At 37.7% G+C, this 16,205-nt stretch overlaps 2 protein-coding genes across 9 annotated transcripts in view; both read left to right on the top strand.

Annotated features, from left to right (window-relative positions):
• LOC133790527 (ribosomal RNA small subunit methyltransferase NEP1-like) overlaps positions 1 to 16,205 on the top strand; it is an 82,064-nt gene that overhangs the window by 41,934 nt on the left and 23,925 nt on the right. The window lies entirely within an intron of this gene.
• Positions 1,599 to 14,962, top strand: LOC133790521 (aspartate aminotransferase, cytoplasmic-like). 7 transcript variants are annotated; one of them, XM_062228180.1, is made up of 13 exons: positions 1,599 to 1,803; positions 1,874 to 1,945; positions 2,117 to 2,178; positions 2,286 to 2,369; positions 2,570 to 2,672; positions 2,765 to 2,885; positions 3,072 to 3,235; positions 3,414 to 3,551; positions 3,722 to 3,843; positions 7,316 to 7,410; positions 7,847 to 7,967; positions 14,180 to 14,310; positions 14,443 to 14,962. In XM_062228180.1, the coding sequence occupies exons 1-12, from the start codon at positions 1,714 to 1,716 to the stop codon at positions 14,262 to 14,264; spliced, it is 1,257 nt and encodes a 418-aa protein (XP_062084164.1). In that variant the 5' UTR covers positions 1,599 to 1,713; the 3' UTR covers positions 14,265 to 14,310; positions 14,443 to 14,962. The 7 variants fall into 7 exon arrangements, 6 of the variants coding, with proteins under 6 accessions (XP_062084164.1, XP_062084165.1, XP_062084163.1 ...); XR_009874027.1 differs by lacking the exon at positions 7,847 to 7,967; XM_062228181.1 differs by lacking the exon at positions 14,443 to 14,962 and having other exon boundaries at positions 2,573 to 2,672; positions 14,180 to 14,417.

The following is a 16,205-nucleotide window of genomic DNA, read 5'->3' as shown; positions in this document are numbered from 1 at the left end:
CTCATGCGACATAAGAAGAGCTTGAACTTCTTCAAGAGACAAGTTGTCACTTCGAGATGTAATTCCAGACACCACAGGATCGAACTCAAGGCCAAGACCATTTAGCAGATGCAAGATTAGATCAAAATCGCTAATGGGATGACCAGCAACAGCTAAAGAATCACACAACATCTTGATTTTGTCAACATAATCAGAAATAGTAAGAGTACCTTTCTGAATCGTGGATAATTGACTCTTGAGCTGCAACAATCGAGCTTTGGACTGGCTAGAGAATTTCTGCTCGAGGGCTGTCCAAACAGAATTGGAGCTAGTATAACTGAAAACAGTTCCAAGAACACCTTCAGTCATCGAGGATCGGAGCCACAAAAGTAGAAGTTGATCTCTACGCTTCCATTGAGTAAAAACAGGGTTGACATCACCATTGATGAGCCTTGAAGTAGGAGCTTCATTACTGAACAGAATCTCATCAAGATCATGGCCAATCACCGTGGGAACAACTTGAGACTTCCACACCAAAAAGTTTGTTCGATCAAGTTTGACAGTTAAAGAAGAACTAAGAGAATTAGAAAAAGGATTCCAGGATTGAATAAGAGAGAAAGCGTGAGTAGTGGTCTGAGGTATTGGATCGGTGACTCCCACAGGAGACGAGTTGTCGCCGGAAGAAGCCATGGACGTCAGTCAATGATGCTCTGATACCATGAAAGAGAATGCAGAGAAAGAAAACAGAGTAAAGAAAACCTCAGAACAAAATGCTTAGAAAGCTTCAGCATTGTTCATTGAGTAGCTCTTTATTTATATACATAGAGAATCAATACAACCAGGCACGAATCTGTTACAACTGAATTGGTTACAAAGAAAAGAGCTAAGTAGATTTGACCTACACTAACGGTTTCCTAACTAACTAACCACATGGTTGGTTATCAGACTTGCACTATTACAAGGAAAATCCTTGGAAACAAACTTAAACTCTATGAAAAATATATACAAAAAGTTACTTAAGAAAACTTCAAATTCAACAATTCATATGATATTACATATAGGAGAAAAAATAAATCATATATATGCGTAAGATGGAATTTGTGATTTATATATTTAATAAGATTATGTATAGTACTTCTATCGCTATTTAAAGTTTTTTTTCTTTTATGAATGATGTTAAATTTGACAATTATGATGATGTTAAGTACAAATTATTTGTTTTTAAAAGTTGAAATATATTTATACAGGAGAGTGTTTCTACTTGTATAAAATGAAATTTTTGGATGAACAAATAAATTCTTTATGGACACTTGGTTTTATGACATGGGAAAGAAAGAGTAGAAGAAATAGTAAAGAAAAATAAAAAAAAATATTTAAACTTTAATTTTGAATAAAAAGTTTTATAAAAATGAAAAGGAAAAATAAGTAACTTAAATATTAAATATGAAAAATAATGATAAAAGACCATATAAGGGATAATTTCCAAAAAAAAAAAAAAAAAAGGTATTAAAAATGATTTTTAAAATTAAATTTTTTTTTTAATTATTGAGGTCCTTGTAGGCATACTTAATAATAATAAAATGAGTCTCCGTGATAATATTTTTTAAATTTAAATAAGTGAGACATATTGAATTGTTCGGCACGCCCTTAGCAATTCTCTTATCGGTGGTTGTGAAGTTTACACCAACCCAAACACCCACAATCTCCGTACGGCCACACCTCTGAGTTTTGGCCATGGAGTCTCCTGAATTTTGTTCGGACTCCCAAAATGGTGAATCTGCGTTTGCAGATGTTCCCTTCGCTCCTGAACCCCTGGTCTATGCGGTAAGCATCATCTACTTCAATGTCATCAAATGCTTCTACTTTCAACTTATAATCGTCGTTTCAACTACAGGTTATGGCTGCTTTCAGAGAAGACCCAAGTCCATTGAAGCTGAATCTGGGTATTGGAGTTTATAGAACAGAGGTGTGTTCTCAATCTTTTCTTATGTCACTTCTGTAGATTTTTTACTACTAGACTTGTAGTTTGTGACCGTACACAATATATATATATATTTATATAGACACATACATGAGCGCTGCTTATTCAAAATAAAATAAAATCACTAAATGTCATTTGATTCTTGTGACACAACAGGAGGGAAAACCCTTTGTTTTGGATGTAGTTAGACGAGTAGAGCAGCTTCTAGTCAATGACCTGTACGTTTTTTTTTTTTTTTTTTTTAATTAGACCTTCATTTTTGTTTCAAGTTGCAATATGATTTTGTATGAACACTGGTGAGTAAACTGAACATGGCATGGTGTAGGTCCTTGGGTAAGGAATATCTTCCTATAACTGGCATACCAGAATTCAATGAATTGAGCTCTAAGCTCATTTTGGGTGCTGAGAGGTATAATAGAAGTGCTAAGCTACCTTCTTCTTTTCTTTATTTTTTTTGGGGTCACATTAAGATACTTAGAATACTCAGTGATATGCAACGTGTCTTAAATCATCGAATGTATCTATGTCACACATCGCCAACTGAGTTTTCTCTAAATCAGAAAGTGTAATGGTTTTCTTATTCTGTTGCATATTTCACTTGTCTGAAAGTAGCCCGGCTATCAAAGAAAACAGAGTGGCTACTGTCCAGTGCGTGGCTGGCTGTGGCTCCCTTAGAGTTGGAGCTGAGTTTTTGGCTAAACATTACCACCAAGTACTACATACTTCAAATTTCTATTTTTTTGCATTCATTTTACTTGGTACTAATGCAGCATCCATGGTTTTTATTGTTTATTTCCTATGCAGAAGACAGTATATATTCCTAAGCCTACCTATTCAAACCACCCAAATTTTTTCTCTTCGGTTGGTCTGGTTGTGAAGACGTATCGCTACTACGATCTAGCAACGCATGGGCTGGACTTTCAAGGTCTGGGGGATTGTCTATATATTTGAAGCTACTTTGTTTTAATTATTGGTTTTATGACAACTTTTTTTGGATGAAATTGTTCGCCAGTTCTGTTGCAATTTAAATATTTTATGTCTCATTTGACTTCTAACTTGTTTACTCTTATTTGATTGAGAGTTAAATTGATTGTCTTGGCTCTGGATGCAGGCTTGTTGGAAGACCTCTCTTTTGCACCCCCTGGATCTATTGTGCTTCTCCAAGCATGTGGTCATAATCCAACTGGTGTTGATCCTACAATTCAGGAGTGGGAACAAATAAGACAGTTCATAAGATCTAAAGGGTTGTTACCATTTTTTGATTCTGCTTATCAGGTAGGCTTTGATTCATTTAAATTTAGATCATTTCAAAGAGTAGTCCCTTGGTACTTGAACATTGGCTCGAGGCATTTTCTCTACCCCATCTTACCCTAAAAAACATGCTCTCCAAGAACTAGGTACAAAGCTTTTGATATTACTTTTTGAACAACCTTTGTCTCCTGAGCTGTCTTAGGGTTTAGTTAGTGGAAACTTGGATGCCGATGCACAATCCGTACGATTATTTGTTACTGATGGTGGTGAGAGCCTTATAGCTCAGTCCTATTCAAAGAATATGGGACTATATGGGGAACGTGTTGGTGCCCTTCTCATTGTAAGGACCGAAATTATTGTCATTTTAAAACATTTATATAATTCTGAGGACATTATCACTCTTTTATCAACACTGCATGCATTTGTACTTGCTCATTTCTAAACTCTTGTCCATCAACCTCAATGGCTTTGTTGTTGTTGGCACGTTTGACGGAAACTTCCTTTTAGTAGGTTTGCAAGACAGCTGAAGTGGCTATCGAGGTTGAGAGCCAGCTGAAACTTGTGATAAGACCCATGTATTCTAATCCACCTATCCATGGGGCTTCCATGGTGACGGCTATCCTAAAGGACAGGTATTGGGTGATGTGAACTCATTTTGCTTCTTCCTTGTATCACTAATCTGAATTAGGAAATTGAGTTATTTTTAATAATAATCTACTCCTTTCACATGCATAGAGCAGGTCAATAAGAGCAACAGTAATAGATAAGTGAATTCATTTCCTTCTCTAGATTAAGATTGTGTATTTTTGGTAAAGACGATTTTATGAATGAAAGGCCATTTCTTGGGTTGAAATGTATGACTTCTAGTGGCTCTTCACACACGAGAAAACTTCTAGGTGAAAATCCACGGTGAAATTTTAGTTGTTATGCATCCTAATACCCTATATTTATTATTTTTGCCAATTTTAATAATTATTACTAAAATATGTGTTAGACCCTTGATTCGGTTCACTTATGCTAGGACAGGGAAAGGGCAAGGGCACGCTTCTGCTCAAGGGTAGTTTGGGCAGGTTTGTTGTGAGTCATTATGGGTATTTCTGCAATTTCAGAGTTAGTTATGCAAAAAGAATATAGGTGGGGTCAGAGAATGAGAGTGAGGTATGCAGAAATTCAGTGTGAGTATTTGCATCTGGAGAGTACAGGTCTCCCAAAAACCTGTTTAGCTTTTGTACTGAGAAACCTTCTTTTCCAATCAAAATCGTAATTTCTTCTCCATTACTATCTGTGTTGTGTATACTCTCTTGGTGTATTGAACAAGGGCACGTCATTTTTTGACATATTTGCCCCTCACACAATTTTCATCCTCTTCCCTCTCTTCTCTTCTCTTTCTCTCTGACCAAAACAAAAATACTCAGGCCATAAATCCCTCATTCACCCAATTGAAGCACTCATTTCATCAAATTTTTTTACTTCTTTTCTAAAACAACACATACAATAAACACACCATCACCATTGAAGCACCCATCTAGTTTTTAAATTTTATTTTAACTAATTCAAAATCTAATCTAAAATTCAAACCCACAAAAATATTCACTTAAAACAATAATTTAAAGGTTTCAAACACATTTGTGCATAATTTATTGGTTTTGGTCGCAATTTTTTTTCTAGTCTGAAATCTTCAGAATTTAGAGCAAAAACAATGGTTTGTGATAGTCCCATGAAAATTTTGTCTGCCATTGTTAAGCATCTTTTTAGCATTGTTTTGACCTCTAAAATCAAGTTTTCATGGAACCATTGTCAATCATTGTTTTAGCATGGCTAGCCATCGTTTTCACCTCTTAAAGAAAGTATTTCATGGGACTATTGTTAATCATAGTTGCATAAAATTTGATAAAAACTTTGGTGGGCATAACTTTTCACTCGGTTGTCAATTTGAGGTGATTTTTTATTTTTTATTAATGATATTTTTGTTGAGATCTACACATTTAGGATGTTTAGAACCTTAAATTTGGGTGTAGACCCTCAAATTTCAAAATCAGTCTGTTTGAGTCTGTAATGAAGATTGAGACATAAATGATTAATATGTTAGGTTCTACACATTCCAAATTTATTGTTCTACACATTCTAAACATGTAGATTTAAAAATAAATACCAAAATAAAATAAAATAAAACATCTCAAACTGACAACAAAGTAAAAAGTTATGCTTCACGAAAGTATTTATCAAATTTTATGCAACGATTGTCCCATGGAAAATTTGATTTTAGAGGCTAAAACAATGGTTAATGATGGTCCCAAGAAAACTTAATTTTAGAGGTCAAAACAATGGTTAACTATGGTCCCATGAAAATTTGATTTTAGAGGGCAGATTTTTATGGGATCATCATTTTTGTTTGAAATTCTGTAGATTTCAGATCAGAAAAAATTGTGATCAAAACCAATAAATTATGCACTAATGTGTTCCAAACCTTTATTAGTGTTTTAATTGAATGTTTTAGTGGGTTTGAGTTTTGGATTGGATTTTGAATCATTAAAAAGAACAAAAAAAAAACTTGATGGGTGCTTCATTGGGGGTGTTTATCATATGTGTTGTTTTAGATGAGTGTGTCTAAATTGGGTGAAAGAGGGATTTATGGTCGGGGTATTTTTGTTTAGTGAGAGAAGATGGAAATTGTGTTAGGGGCAAATTTGTCAAAAAAATGGTTTGGGGGATATTTTTGTAATAATTATTAAAGTTGGTATAAATAATAAATATAGGCTCAGCACGGATGCTCTATTCTATCTTTCAAAATACATCACTAAAATCTTATTTTTTCTATTTTACATCAAATATTAACATTGCACCATAACTTCTCTTTTTCTTTTCTGCATTATTTAAATATATTTTTTTATTCATTTAAATACTAGAAAAGGAGATAGAAAGAAAAAAGAATAAAATACAATGAAACAAGAAATAGAAAGAAAAAATAAAATATTTATAGGTCAATGAATAGTTCTCTCTAAATGTAGAGTAGTACCATTCATTTTGGTAAAAAAAATGTAATATAGCTCAAGTTTTGCTCACCCATTGGAAGCTCATCTTCACAATTTTTTCTCAGCCATTGGAGTGCTCCATAATACCCTCAAATTTCCCAATCCAAATTAGATGATGATAGTGATTTACTACCTACGTATTGAATTTATTTAAGAAGAAGAACAAGAATTAAAGAAATCACAAAGAACAAGTAAATGAACCACACCAAGCAATTTTTACAAGGTTCACCACTACACAAAGTAATGGCTAATCCTTGGGACCTAGTCCAGAAAAAGAATTCCACTAAGATAAAATACAAGTTCTACACAGTATCTCTGATTTTACAACAATAACAGTAAATCATCTATACTTGTCTCTCTTGCAAAATTCCTTAGCTTGATTTGTTTGAATCTTTACACTTGAAATTTTGCAGATCTAACTTTCTTCTGATACTGCACCTGAAGAATATCACTGCCAGGCATGGATGAACATCCTTCCAAGAATGAAGTTCTTCAACCTGTAAAAGAAAGACAACAAAGAAAAACAACCCACACAAAACAAAACCTAGCCGAGCTAAAATTGATGAGAGAGTTCAGATCTAAGTTCTAACCAACTCAAATACACAGACACTCTGAAAACAGAAAATCGTTAGAAAAACTAATTAGCTTAGCACACCTAAAAACTCGAAACCTAAAATCACAGTCAATTAAACATAACAGACACATTAAACTAAGCCACGTAAGCAACAGAAAAATATTATGACAATATCAAATTTCCAGATGCAACTGGCAAAATAGCAGATGAACCGAAATACTGTCAAAATACAAAATACAGATGCAACTGAAAAAGTAACAGATGAATCATAAAATTGCCAAAATACAAAATACACAAAGTAAGACACTTACAGATGAAATTAAAACGACCTAAGGAAGTTTAACTTACATATTGGTGCAACAAAAACATAGTTTAATCATTTGAATCTTTATTAGGAGACATGTTTTTGTGCGTGTGCGTGCGCGTAAGCTTGATAATATTATGACTTACTGTTTTTTCTGAAACCTATCCTTGAAAATTAACGATGCTTAATTGCAGGGAGATGTATAACGAGTGGACTAGCGACTTGAAGAAAATGAATGATCGCCTTATTAATATTCGACAAAAACTTGTTAATACTTTACGTGATAAAGGCAAGTTAATCAACCTTGTTTTTAATTTTTATTCTTCTTATCCACTTCTCTTGGTAAATAATATCAAACAATAGTTGGGTATGGGGAACGGGAAGGCAACATGAGCAGGCAAAGCAAGAATAAAGGAATGAGTTCACTGTAGCACCATAATTCTATTTTGTCATAAATAGTATAATCATGCACCCTTATATTCGTATGTTAGTATATGCATTCTGAATTTATGGATAATGGGATCATTTTTTTCTTGCGGAAGTATTTTCATTTTGAATTTTGACTGAAGTTGATTACTGAGGTGTCTTACTTTTTTGCTGGTTAAATGAATATTGTACGTATAGTGAAGTTTTAACTTGATAGAAAATCATTTCCACAATCCAAAGTATAAGTATCAACTCGGTTCAATTTCATGTCAGAAAACATCTTTTCTCAAATTTCACAGGCACACCTGGTGATTGGAGTCACATAATCAGGCAGGTGGGAATGTATTCTCTCTCAGGATTAAGCCAAGATCAAATTGCCTTCATGACTAAAGAATACCACGTCTACATGTCATCTGATGGGTAATAATTACATATACTTCTCACTTCCACATGGTAAAAGTAGCATGATCACGCAAAACCAACAAGGAAACCTTTTGTATTTTATCTATGAGTCAGATAGGTTCTAAGGCTAGTGTGGCATATACTACGTAGTCTAATTTAGGCTTCTGATAGGGTATCCCTGCTAATTCAGCAACACAAAACAGTAGAAATAGGATAATAATGAAGGAATTTCATTGAATAAAAGAAATAATAGGATTTCGAGAACCTGTATTCTCTCCCTCTATAACCTTACTCAGCTAATCCACACTCTCTTCCTTACTCTACTGGTCCTTATTTACTAACTAGTAGGTGCACACTAGCAATCTTGTACCTGACCGTATACTACCCTTGCCCACATAACAAACTTGTCCCATCCCCTTAATTCTCTACAGTTCCTACACTCTCCTCTGCTGACTTGGCAGTCTCCTTGGCATTCCTTTTCTTTCGTGTGTACACATAGGTTAGTGGTAGCCTATCAATACCCCCTGCCCAAAGTCTCACCTTGTCTTCGAGGTGAAAAAAAGGAAATCGCTGCTGGAGTACCGAAAAGTCTTCCTAGGTCGCCTCAAACTCAGGGATGTTTGCCCATTTAATCAGAGCTTGTGGAGGGGTCTTATGCATACCGGGGCGTACATCAAGCACTTTCTCTGGTGTAAGGAGCCATTCTATGTCCTCTGTCAACTCAGGAGGTAACGTCGACGCTTGCTGATGTGGTCTTAAAGCGGCACGAAGAAGTGACATGTGAAAAACTGGATGAATGTTGGAATCTGGAGGTAATTGAAGGTGGTATGCCACTGTCCTCACCCTAGCCAAAACTGGGAATGGTCCAAAGAAACGAGGAGCTAATTTCTCATTGCGGCGTTTGGCCACAGATCTCTGTCTATAAGGTCTCAGCTTCACATAGACCAAGTCACCAACTGAAAAGTGGACCTCACGGCGCTTTTTGTCAGCTTGAACCTTCATTTTTTGTTGAGCACAGTGGAGGTTCATTTTCAATAGCTCCAAAGCATCATCTCGAGCTCTTAGAGTTTCTTCAAACGCTGGCACCTTTGTGCTTCCATTCTCAAATCTAATCAATGGTGGAGGTTCCCTGTGATACAATGCTAGAAATGGGGTCATTCAAGCTGAAGTGTGGTAGGAGGTGTTGTACCAAAACTCAGCCCATGGCAGCCACTTGACCCACTGTTTGGGTTTAGTACTCACAAAGCATCTCAAGTATGTTTCGAGACACCTATTGACGACCTCAGTTTGCCCATCAGATTGGGGGTGGTAGGCTAAACTATGCTTGAGTTGAGTGCCTTGTAAGCAAAATAGCTCCTTCCAAAACAAGCTCATAAACACCTTGTCCTTATCGGAAACAATTGAGCGAGGGACTCCATGAAGTTTCACCACTTCACGCACAAACACCGTAGGTGGAGAGGTACAAAGTGACTATACTTGCTAAGGTGGTCGACCACTACCAATATCGTGTCAAATCCATTCGATATTGGCAAGCCCTCAATAAAATCCATTGAGATGTCATCCCAAACTAGTTCCGAAATCGGTAATGGTTGAACAAACTTGCTGGGGACTGAGCCAAGAACTTGCTCTGCTGACATGTGGGGCACTCCGCCACAAACTTTTGAACGTCTCTCCTCATACCCGACCAATACAAATCTCTAGCCAGCCGCTGAAATGCCTTAAACACCCTAGAATGACCACCAATACTGCCACTATGATACTCGCAGTAATAACGTGATGAATGGAGAATCGGCCCCGAAACCTCATACACCCCTGAACCAAAGAATATCCGCCTGTGTGCCTGCCCAAATTGATTTCGTGCACAATCTTTGCCAAAGATGGGTCTGCCGCCACGTGTGCCTGTAAATTCGGAATAGAAAGCAAAGTTGGTATAGATATGGCAGCCAAAGACACGTCTTGGTGAATCCTAGAGAGAGCGCCTACTGCTTTGTTTTCAAGACCCGGTCTATAGACAATATCAAAATCATACCCCAACAATTTGGTGAGCCATTTCTAATGTTCTAAAGCCACTAGTCTCTCCTCCCACAAGTACTTTAGACTGCGTTGATCCGTGCGAACCAAAAACTTGCGACCCAACAAGGGCGCCAATTCTGAATAGCTAGTAGAATTGCCATCAACTCTCGTTTGTAAACGGACTTGGTGCGATCTCTAGAAGAAAGGACCTGACTGTAAAAAGCGATGGGCCGCTGATTTTGCATCAAAACCACCCCTAAACCACTGCCTGACGCATCCGCTTCTAGTACAAATGGGATTGAGAAATTTGGTAAAGCTAAGACAGGCATTGAACACATAGCCTTCTTCAAGCAAATAAAGGCCTCTTGAGCGTCATTCGTCCATCCAAAAGCATCCTTTTGCAGCTGGTCAGTTAATGGCTTTGCAATCTGTCCATACCCCGTCACAAACTTACGGTAGTATCTTGTAAGACCCAAAAAACCTCGCAAATCTCGCAAGGTCTTCGGAATGGGCCACTTGGCCATAGTTGCTAGTTTACTGGGATCGGCTGCTACACCCTCAACTAAGATGATATGCTCCAAGTATTCTAGCCGCCCTTGGGCAAATAAGCACTTCTTACGATTAGCGTATAGCTGATGTTGCTGTAATCATTTTAGAACCATGTCCAAGTGATTCTCATGGTCCTCCAAAGTAGAGTTGTACACTAAGATATCGTCAAAGAACACAAGGACAAACTTTCGCAAAAACTCACGGAATACCTCATTCATTAATGCTTGGAAGGTGGCAGGGGCGTTTGTCAGGCCGAAAGGCATGACTAGAAACTCATAGCGGCCCTCATGAGTTTGGAAAGCCGTCTTCTCCACATCCTTGGCACAAACCCGAATTTGATGGTAACCAGATTTCAAATCCAACTTAGAGAATACCTTTGCGCCATGTAGCTCATCTAATAGCTCGTCTATGGCTGGTATGGGAAACTTATCCGCCACTGTAGCCCGATTAAGGGCTCTGTAGTCTACACAAAATCACCAACTGCCGTCCTTTTTCACCAATAGTACCATGTTCGAAAAGGGGCTGGTACTGGGTTGCACAATCCCAGCTTGTAACATTTTCAGCCATCAATCTTTCAATCTCATCTTTTTGAGCTTGAGCGTACTGATATGATCGTACACTAATCGGTCCCATTCCTTCGGTCAAACAAATTGCATGCTCTCTTGCTCGTGTAGGTGGCAGCCCTTGCGGCATATTAAAGACAACATCGTACTTATCCAAAACTGCCCTTATCGGTGATGGTATAGAGGTAATTTTTGGCTCTCCTTCCACTGTAAAGGTCTCGAACTCTACCCAAAATCCCTCGCCTTGCTGCACCGAATGTATCATTGCTTTCAAGGAAATCAGAGACTTGCAAAGACTAGGGTCCCCTTGTAGAGTTATCCATGAGCCTCCTACTTCAAACTTCATCACCATGGTACGCCAGTTAACTTGCAGATTCCCCAAGGTCTCCAACCACTTAATCCCCAATATTACATCTACCCCTCCTAACTCCAAAGGAAGGAAATCAGTCACTACTCAGAGAGTTCCTAAATCAAGCTCCACTGAGCTACAAATGCCATCGGTTCTCACCTTACCACCTGTGCCCAACAAAACACCATAACAAGAAGTGGCAGCAATTGGGAGACTCGCTGCCTTCACAATGTCGACTGAAATGAAGTTGTGTGTCGCTCCACTGTCGATAAGAATGGAAACTGGTTGCTGCCCAATCCTACCTGCCAATTTCATTGTGTTAGCTGAGGTGATACCAACTAGAGAATTCAATGATAAAGTAGCTAATGTTTCTTCCACGGTGGCATCCTCCAAGGATTCCGTTGTTGGTGGTGGTGATTCAAGTGGGGAACTGCTCTCCTCCTCAACCATAACCGATATCATCTACAAAGCATTTAACTCACATTCATGCCCTCTGTGCCACTTTTTCTCACATTTGAAACAAACCCCTCTAGCTTTTCGGTCTTGATATTTTGCCTCTGTGATACGCTTTGCTGGAGTTGCTTTGGTGGTTCCCATTGTGTTGGTCGGAGCTTGAGTGATGGCTGTCGACGATGAAGAAGACAGGTTGTGAGTTGATGGTGTCCTGTTCGTCCATGAAGAAAACAAAGAATGAATTTGGGTGATAGGGCTCATTGTTGGTTTGGTTGTGGATGTCCGATTAGTCGGGCTTGACCCAGCTAGCATTTGGTGGCCTTCTTCTACACGTTGGGCCATATCCATAACCTGAGCAAGGCCCATGGGCTTTAAAATATGGATAGCACCTCTGATTTCCTCCTTGAGCCCCTTTTACAAAGTTCCCTTCTAATATATGCTCGGGTGTGTCGGGTACCCGAGAAGCTAGCGCCTCCCACAGGAGACGATACTCTTTGACGGTGGTCTCTTGCTTCACCGACAGGAACTCTTTTGAGCAAGACCCGACCGGTTGGGAACGGAATCTCGACAGCAGCAAAGCCTTCAAGGTCACCCATGATGTGATGGGTCGGTCGACGTTGGTTTTCCCACTGGAACCACATTAAGGCGTCCCCTTCTAAGCCGATGATAGCAATTTCCAACATTTGTGCTTCAGTCATCTTGGAGAGCAAGAAATAGCTCTCGGTATGATAGACCCAACCGTCTGGGTTGTCCCCCGAGAACAAGGGTAGCTCCATCTTGGGTGGGCGATAGTCTCGACCAAACCAAGGAGCAGAAAAAAACTGAGTCCGAGTGGGTTGGAGGTGAAAACGGAGTCGATCGCACATCATGAGATCCTGATGGTTGATTACCCATGGTTGCCTCTCCGTCAGTTGTGCGTCGAGCCTGGTCGGAACTGATAGCCGACGAGTCGCTGGGATCCTTACGGGCTGGTTGGCTCAGCTAAGCAACAAGTAGCTGTAGTGCTTTCTCCATTGTCGACATCTGAGCTGTACCTTCTTTCACAGAGGACTGTCTTCATGGTTGCTAATTCAGACTGCACTTCCTGCTGGAGTTTCGAAAATTTTCCTTCCAAAGCCTCTACAACTGCCTCAAATTTCTTGGCCACTGAGGATCAATGCTGTGATACCAATTGATAGGGTATCCCTGCTAATTCAGCAACACTAAACGGTAGAAATAGGATAATAATGAAGGAATTTCATTGAATAAAAGAAATAACAGGATTTCGAGAGCCTGTATTCTCTCCTTCTACAACCTTACTCAGCTATTCCACACCCTCTTCCTTACTCTACTGGTCCTTATTTACTAACAGGTGCACACTAGCAATCCTGTACCTGACCGTATACTACCCTTGCCCACATAACAAACTTGTCCCATCCCCTTGCCCACATAACAAGAATATTGAAAAAACTCTAAGAGAACATGATATACTAATCAAATATGATATATAATTCAAATTTAGTCAAGACGCTATAGACTTCCTGGTCTCAAACTTAATTCTCTACAGTTTCTACACTCTCCTCTGCTGACTTGGCAGTCTCCTTGGCATTCCTTTTCTTCTGTGTGTACACATAGGTTAGTGGTGGCCTATCAGCTTCCCTCTAATTTTACATACTTGAGTTTGAGACCAGGAAGTCTATAGCGTCTTGATTAAATTTGAATTATATATCATATTTGATTAGTATATCATGTTCTCTGAGTTTTTTCAATATTCTTGTCTCATTATGTATTTTGCTTTCCTAGGTCTGAAACTAACTTTTAGTTTAGATCAAACTTGTGTTACTGGTCGTCATTGTAAGATAAAAAGTATCACTTGCTCTCAAAAGTCTTTTCAGCTACTAGAGGCTAGCTCAAGTGGTTGGGTGTGTGTGTGATAGGGGAAGGGGGAGGGGTTCTAATCCCCAGTGTATCAAAAAAAAAAAAAAACGAGAAGAAAAAAGTCTCTTCAGCCCATTCCATTAGTTTGGAAACTTTGGCACATTCTTATGCAAATGCAATAAACTTCTCTCGTATGATGAACCCTTTCATACTGTGTTCCTCGGTCTAAAATTAACTTTTAGTTTAGATTAAAACTGTGTATTTTGATTTCATAAGCAAAATACATTTGTTTTACATTCCATTGTAAGTGTTCAAGTTTGGAAGTTATCTGGTTTGTATCCAAACGCTAGTTACACAATACTCTTAACGGGGATACATGGTGTTCTTATTTCATTTACTGATTTGTTTGGCTCTTACATATGACTTGCTTATACTACATTGGGCAGGAGAATCAGCATGGCTGGTTTGAGCTCAAGGACAGTGCCCCATTTGGTGGAAGCAATTCACGCTGCTGTTACTCGTGTCATCTAAATTATCTACCTCTGCTGCACACCATTCCTATCTTTGGATTCCTCTTGTAAATCTCTATATTTTTTAGGCTACACAAGTTAATTTTGGGTCTTGCAATTAATCTATTTGTAAATTCAACTTAATTTTTTAATTTGTTAAACGTATTTAATGTCACATTGAATGTTTTGCTTTCTTGAAGCTCTATATTTAGAGAAAAAAAATAAATACCCAACACAACAGGGGAGGCAAAACTGGAAGAAAGGAAGCAAGTAAGGGAGGTCCCTTTCAGATAAGGAAGAGAAAAGAAGAGGAATCCACAATCACTTTTAAGAAGCCAAAATTTTATCTTCCTTGCCTGTGCTTGAGAATAGAGGTCTAAAAGTCAGAGTTTTGAAAGTTGTATGGTAGGCTCAAAATTTATTTTATTCATAGGTTAAGATGAATTATACATATTTGTTTCTTAGATCCCCAAGAAACCTCACACTCATCGAGGGTGAACACCCAACTAGTTGTAGAGGGATTACCTCCTACACCGGATATCCAACCAGTGTTGGAACATCCTTTAAGTATCTTTGAAAACTTTGAATATTAGAGATATAGATCTTTCGTCTTTTTGAGGTATCCAAAAACGCTCTGTGACCTTCCAATATTTGATACTTGGATTGTTAGTAAACATACTTAGTCTACTAACTGCAAATGCAATATCTGCTTTTGTATAATGTGTGATATACATTAAACTCCTTATTGTACTTGCGTATTCTAATTGAGCTATTGCTTTACCTTTATTATTTTCAAGCTTTTGGCTTGAAACAAAGGGCATGTTTGTCTCTTTGATATTAAGATGACCAAATTTGTTAAGCATCTTCTCAACATAGTGAGTTTGGCTTAAGACATATCCATTCACATTTATTCTTACTTTAATACCTACTATGATATCAACTTCCCCAAGGTCTTTCATCTTAATGGTAAAAGATAGAAACCTCTTTATTTCTACTATACATTTATATCATTACTTAATATCAACATATCATCAACGTATAGACATACTAGAATGATATAGTCATTACAAGTTTTAGAGTATAAGCATTTTTTTTGCTCTATTGTGTCTAAACTCGTGTGAGACAATGGCTTCATCAAACTTTGGGTAAATAGCAAGTTCTCAAGTTTTACTATTTGTATTATTTAGGTCCCCAAACTTTATTATTTAGCAATTAGATCATCAACCTTTACTTTTAGCCTCGCTTAGGTCCCTAATGTTATATTTTATTAAATAAATTCTAATTTATAAGGGTAAGATATGATTTTAACAAAAAAAAAACAAAAAAAACATAGCACTCATTTTTTTTTTCTTTAAATCCTTAATTAATTAATTATTACCAAATATATTATTTTTGTAATTGACTAAAATATTCTCTTGAAATATTAAGAAATAAAAAAAAATTACATACTTTAAATTTTAGAAGCATTGAATTTAGGCTATTTAGGTTTTTTACCCTCCGAACTATTACCTATGCATTATCGTGCCCCCGGAATTTTTCAGCCCGTTAAAAAATCCCCCCGATCTATTCACAGTCATGTAAATTAGGACTTCCGTCCAATTCCGTTCATTTTTTGTAACGTTGGGATGATGTGGCCTTTTTTTTACATATTTGGGATGACACGTGGGACTTATAACCCGCTGACATGGAAGTTTAATTTTAAACCAAATGTATTATGAAAATAGAAAAGAAAGTAAATAAAATTTCAACAGGGATCGAGTCAATTGGGATTTTAGGGATTACTTTCAGATTTGAACCATTAGTTTAGGGAGGTGATATTGGTGATTTCCGCCTGAGTTTGCTACAAGCCAAACGAGCTAAACGTCGAGCAAACCACGCCTGAGTTTCGCCTGAGTTTGCTACAACCCAAACGAGCTAAACGTCGAGCAAACCACGCCTGAGTTCCGCCTGAGTTTGCTACAAC

The sequence above is a fragment of the Humulus lupulus genome, chromosome 7, assembly GCF_963169125.1.
Source record: "Humulus lupulus chromosome 7, drHumLupu1.1, whole genome shotgun sequence".
Lineage (NCBI taxonomy): Eukaryota > Viridiplantae > Streptophyta > Magnoliopsida > Rosales > Cannabaceae > Humulus > Humulus lupulus.
This window is presented reverse-complemented; position numbering and strand designations above follow the sequence as displayed.

Bases quoted from the DNA above. Each gene is read 5' to 3' on its own strand.
- LOC133790521 (XM_062228180.1), top strand. From the start codon at position 1,714: ATGGAGTCTCCTGAATTTTGTTCGGACTCCCAAAATGGTGAATCTGCG. The intron at 1,946-2,116 runs GTGTGTTCTCAA...GTGACACAACAG, and splicing joins TTGGAGTTTATAGAACAGAG to GAGGGAAAACCCTTTGTTTT. The intron at 2,179-2,285 runs GTACGTTTTTTT...GGCATGGTGTAG, and splicing joins CAGCTTCTAGTCAATGACCT to GTCCTTGGGTAAGGAATATC.